At 53.3% G+C, this 5,261-nt stretch overlaps 1 protein-coding gene across 1 annotated transcript; it reads right to left on the bottom strand.

The window, feature by feature from the left end:
• Nucleotides 1-613: 613 nt before the first annotated feature.
• Nucleotides 614-3,105, bottom strand: ZBTB32 (zinc finger and BTB domain containing 32). The gene is made up of 5 exons (XM_081274010.1): nt 2,047-3,105; nt 1,734-1,807; nt 1,566-1,634; nt 1,287-1,448; nt 614-1,102 (listed from the first exon to the last, which is right to left on the bottom strand). The coding sequence occupies exons 1-5, from the start codon at nt 2,928-2,930 to the stop codon at nt 816-818; spliced, it is 1,476 nt and encodes a 491-aa protein (XP_081130136.1). The 5' UTR covers nt 2,931-3,105; the 3' UTR covers nt 614-815.
• Nucleotides 3,106-5,261: the final 2,156 nt, after the last annotated feature.

The following is a 5,261-nucleotide window of genomic DNA, read 5'->3' on the forward strand; positions in this document are numbered from 1 at the left end:
GACTCCTCCCATTGTTCTTGTCGGAGCCAGCGGTCCGAATGGACTACCACTCCCAGGGTGCCGCGGGCTTCAGACCCTGGGAACCCGGCAGACGCTGGCAAATGAAGTTAGCCAGTACGGGAGGCGTGGGCTGGGGAAGGGGCGGCAGCAGAGGATTAGTTTCAGGTCTAGGAGCGACTCGGGAGCCGTTCCGTCGGCTGTTGAGGCACGATGGTTGTGCGCTCAGGGAGAGGAGACGAGTAACCGAAAGCAGAGCCGGAGCATGCGCTTCTTTCCAGTTCTGGGCCGGGCGCGCCCAGATCAGTGAGCGCCCCGTGCATTGCTGTGGATGGAGCCAGTGCCTCCGATCTCACAGTTCACCCCGATCCCTGCAAGACCTGACGTGAAGTTTGCCGAGATGCCGAGCCCTCATGGCCAATGGCCTCTGTGGGAGGCCCAGGAACCCGGAGAGATGGAGAAAGTGTCGGTCCCGCTGGTTAGCACAGCCACCAGGGGGCGCTACAAGACAAGGGGCTAAGCTGGGGAGGGCGGGGCGGGGCGGGGGGCCGAAACTCGGACTAAAGCCTGCGCTCGGCTTTCCTGTCCAGACCAGAGAGCACAGGAAACTCTTTATTATGGTGATAAAATCAACAGTTCCCATACAGTTAGTCCTCACTCGTGCGAATTTCAGCCCACAGGAGCTCGCTGACCCAGGCTTCTGTAACCCGCAGTCATCCGGGAGAGGGCTCTCGGCGCCTGTCCTGCGGCGCTTCTGAAGTCAGATTTGCTAAATCTAATTGGATTCGTCTGAGGCCAAAGGACCTACCAACACACCGTCAGGTGGTGGTGGAGGGGGCACTACCAGGAGAGGTGGAGGCCTGGGACGGCCTCGAGGATGAGGAGGAGGAAGAGTAGAGGAAGGTGGAGCGTATGGTCCATCCGGGCGGGAGCTGGCTGGGCGAGTGGCCGCGCATGTGCGCCTGCATGGTGGCCAGGCTAGGGCAGCCGGCCCCGCACAGAGGGCAGCGGTAGGGAGCAGCCCCGTGTGTCCGCAGGTGCTTGGTCATGGCAGAGAAGTCGCGGGAGCGCTGAGGACAGAGGCTACAGGAGAAGGGTTTCTCTCCTAGAGCAGAGGGAGGGGGAGGCCATTTAAGGAAGGAACAGGGGACGAAGGCTGACCAAGCCTGTGGTACACTGGGCGACGAGACTAGGAAATTGCGCCGGAGCCGGAGAGAGGGACCCAGGAGTGGGTAGACCGCCGGTAGGGAAGGATGCCGACAGCTTCACACTGGGCTGGGCGCCCATACCTGTGTGGACTCGGTAGTGCGTCTCCATCTGATGCTTGAGTGCAAACCTCTTTCCACAGACAGAGCAAGAATAGGGCCGAGACCGAGCAGGAGGCGGGGGAGGGTGTTGGCGAGATGGGCAGCCTGCTGTGCCCTCATGACCCACACAGGTTGTCCGGGAGCCTGTGTGGACAGAGAAATCAAAGCGGGGCAGGGCCAGGAATCCCACAGTCTTAACACCTGGGCAAGAAATCAGTAGGTCCAGTGGGGCTGAAGCAAAAATGCCCTCACCCTACTCACCTGTGCGCTCCTGCCCAGAGTCTTCCATCTCCCCAGGGCTGACCTGCACAGGGCCCTGGGGGAGGGAACCTAAAAGGAGCAGAGTGAGGTGGGGGTCCCTGCTCAGGTCAGGCCTGGGACCCAGCCCCGGGGGAAGAGACCCTGTGTGCAGGACAGCGAGGGGCTTACCTGGGGTAGGGCTGGAGGAAGCCAACTGATTCTGACTCCAGAACCCTTTAGGGCTGTTCAGGGTCAGAGGGATCCTGGGGGACAGGGCAGGGAAGAATTATAGCCATAGAAAGACCTGGGAGCCTGGTCAACACTGGCCCCTTCCCGAACCCTCATGGCTTGGCCCTGGTTGCCCCTGTGGTGGGAATTTCTTGGCCCAACACCAGCTTAGGAAATGTAGAGATAAGAGGTGTGGTACCCCTCATCCATCACTGCTACCCTTCTTGCACCACTCCCTCCCATTTTAGAGTCTTCCACTAGGCCCTTCACTCACCTCTGGTTCCAAGGCCAGACCTCCTGCCAGGTTCCAGTGCTGGGTGTGCTATGGGAGAAGGGAGTGCCATATCTGGGCGGCCACAGCAAGATGCTCCACAGGGCAGGCTGGTCCTCCCCCAACCAAGGGGCCTCGGCCCACCAAGGCTTGGGGATGATGCTGGTTTGGAGGGAACCTGCTGGGGGAAGGGGACTAGGGAACCCCCGAAGACTTTCCTCAGAGCCCCCTGTTCTCTCTGTCACCCTCACGACCACTCCTTGCTCTCTATCTGCTCCCTGGTAGTCAACAGGGATTTGGCTGAGTTTCTTCTCTGATCTCATCTCTCCCTGACCTTCTGGTATTGCTCTTGTCATCTCAGAGTACTCTATTGGTGGTGGTTTGTGCCCGTGCCATGTCTCCTGTTCCCTCCCACCAATTCTAAAAAATTTCTTTGGTTTTTGCATCTCTCCAAGCCCCCACAGTCCTCTTTCTGAATCCCTTGTGGGTTTCTCTGGCTCCTCCTGATGTTTCTTCAGCCCTTCATCCAGTTCTTCAGCCTTGTCCCTTCGAGCCCTCCTGCATGCCTCTTCCAGGGCCTGCACCCCCAAAGCCCTGGCTGCTTCCTCAAGAGGCCTCAGCTCCCCAGGCTGCAGCTCTACATTCTCCCCATAAACAAAGCTCAAAAGCTGGGCAAAGGTGGAAGGGCTGATGCCTTCTACCAGAGCCCACTGGCCCCTGCAGCCCAGCTGCTGGCTCACACCTGCTAGTACCAGGCTGTGTGCAGGAAACTCCTGGTCTCCTACGGTGATCATGGTATCACATAGTGCTGGCCGGAGCCTGGCTGCTAGCTGGACCAACCGATCAGAGCCATATGGGCTGAACAGTCTTGTTGGGGGGAGGGGCATTTTCCCTTGCCTTGGATACCAATCTTAGGGATTCTTAGAGAAAGACCACAATGTGGGTCCTTGGCAGAAAGGGGAGGGAGATACGGCATATTCTCAAGCCTGTGGAGGGGAGGGGAGAAAGAATGAGTTTTTGGTCTTTGATCAGAGTTCTCTCTTCTGAATAGACCAAATAAGCTAACCCAAGAGAGGACCTAAACTTATCCAAAGTCATAACAGGAGCCAGTGGTGAAAATGTGGTGGTAAGAGAATGGAAATTAGATCAAATTCAAGTTTTAAACAGTAAGAACCAGGGCTGGGATTGTGGCTCAGTGGTAGAGTGCTCGCTTAGCGTGTGTAGGGCCCTGGATTCGATCCTCAGTACCACATAAAAAAAGATAATAAAGGTATTGTGTCCAACTACAAGCAAAAAATAAATATTAAAAAAGAGAGCGAGCTAGAGAATTAACAGTTGTGGGTTTAAGACTAGTATAGGAAGCAGTCTCTGGTTTAAGAATAGTCATCATGGATACTTCTGCAGAGGAAGACCTCCAAGCTGCTGAGCTTTCCTCATTCTAGACAAAGGGATCATCAAAGAACAGTCAACCCTGGCATTTAGGAATACAAAGACACAATTTCACAGGAGAGCTTAGAAAGCTAGTAGGTCCTCCCCAGACATACCTGAAAGCCAGAGAGGGCAGCAAGACAGTGGTCATGGCTGCAGGAGGGTCAAAGACATCCCTCAATCATCTCCCTGAGGCTGAAGCTTTTAGAATACATCTTTGGAGGAGGAACTGGAAGAGACTAAAGACTCCCATCCAGTGGGTTAAGAATGCAGATTCAGGAGCCATAGAGAGAAGGCTCCTGACTCAGTGATAGAGTAGGGTTTTGGAGAAGACTTTGGTGCCTGAGAAAGTGAGAGAAAGGGAATGGAAACTATAGAGAGAGGAGGCTATTCTCTCGCAACATGAGGGTAAGGAGATGGTTTCATTTTGTTTCTCATAAGCCAAAAAGTGAAGAATAGAAAGAACTGTACAAATCACATCAAAACCACCACATGGGCTCTTTTCTCTTTTTTGCCATACTAAGGATTGAATCCAGGGGTGCACTATCAACTGAGCTACATCTCCCCCACTTTTATTTTTAAATTTTGAGACAGAATCTCACTGAGTTGCCCAAGCTGGCTTTGAATTTGTGATCTCCTGACTCATCCTCCCAAGTAGCTGGGAATTACAGGCATGCGATGAGGCTCCTGGCTCCATCATGTTGACTTTTAAGAAGAGAACTGAGAACTCAGATACAAACAGAAACACAGCTTAGAGACCAGCCAATACACCAGCTCTGGGTGCAGGTTCTCCATAAGGACCCTTATAGAAGAGAGAGTTATGACTTGGATGCCTCAGGGAAGTTACATGTTGGTAAGAAGTAGACAGGAAGAGGGGTGTAATGGGAGGAAAGCCTCAGCTGGGGAAAGGTATCCACTCACCGGTTGTAGCTGCCTCCTGACACCACATGCTCTGAAATGCTGTTGGGGATGCTGCCCCCCCACCCCCGAGTTAGCCCCGCCCCTGACTTCAGTCCTCCATTGGATGCCCCAAGTATCAGTCTGCCATAGTCCCCCAAGAGGGTGTGGCTTTATGCCTCTGCTTTACCCTGCAGGGGAGAGATGGCCCTTGTACTTCCAGAACCCAGCCTCTTTACCTCCTGTCTCTTCATTTCTGAACTCTTAAGACTCATAGAAGTGAATCTCTGGCAATGAGGACTTTGGAATAATCTGATTTGCATTTAAGTATCATCTCTGCCCTTTACTAGTTGAGTCAACTTGGGCAAGTCACCTCTTTGAGCCTCAGTTACCTCATCTGTGAAATAAGGATAATCTCTGCTTGCCTCATTTGAAGATGAAATGGCTTGAATATGAAAGTGGTTTATAGGTAACAGCACCATGCAGATGATATTAGTTCCCTTTCTTGGAGGTGGCATAGTAGCTGAAAACTTCTATCTCAGAAATAAAAAAGGGATGGAAACATCTGGATTTCAAGGAGAGAAGGAAGGAGGGCCAAAAGCATGCCTCTTCCCTCTCCCTGGCTTAGTATTGGGAAGCCTCACTTGCTCTATGGGAATGAACTCTGTCATCTGGGCCACCACTGGGGACTGGATGTGTGTGTGACTCAGATCCTCCCACAAAGCTCTGCAAAGGGGTAACCCCAGGAACAGCCTGTGGTGGTCTTCGAAGAGAAAATCTTCTTTTCTTGGGCTGATGACAAATGACATTTCTCTGAAATCAGAACCCTCTTTCATTTCCTGCCCTAGAGGTCACGGTCCCTGGAGATTTCCCCTCCTTTCATACTTAAGCAC

Source organism: Spermophilus citellus, assembly GCF_964194105.1.
Source record: "Spermophilus citellus genome assembly, chromosome: 18".
Lineage (NCBI taxonomy): Eukaryota > Metazoa > Chordata > Mammalia > Rodentia > Sciuridae > Spermophilus > Spermophilus citellus.

Bases quoted from the DNA above. Each gene is read 5' to 3' on its own strand.
- ZBTB32 (XM_081274010.1), bottom strand. From the start codon at position 2,930: ATGCCCCTCCCCCCAACAAGACTGTTCAGCCCATATGGCTCTGATCGG. The intron at 1,808-2,046 runs GTGAGTGAAGGG...CCTGTCCCCCAG, and splicing joins GTCTGGCCTTGGAACCAGAG to GATCCCTCTGACCCTGAACA. The intron at 1,635-1,733 runs GTAAGCCCCTCG...TGCTCCTTTTAG, and splicing joins TTCCTCCAGCCCTACCCCAG to GTTCCCTCCCCCAGGGCCCT.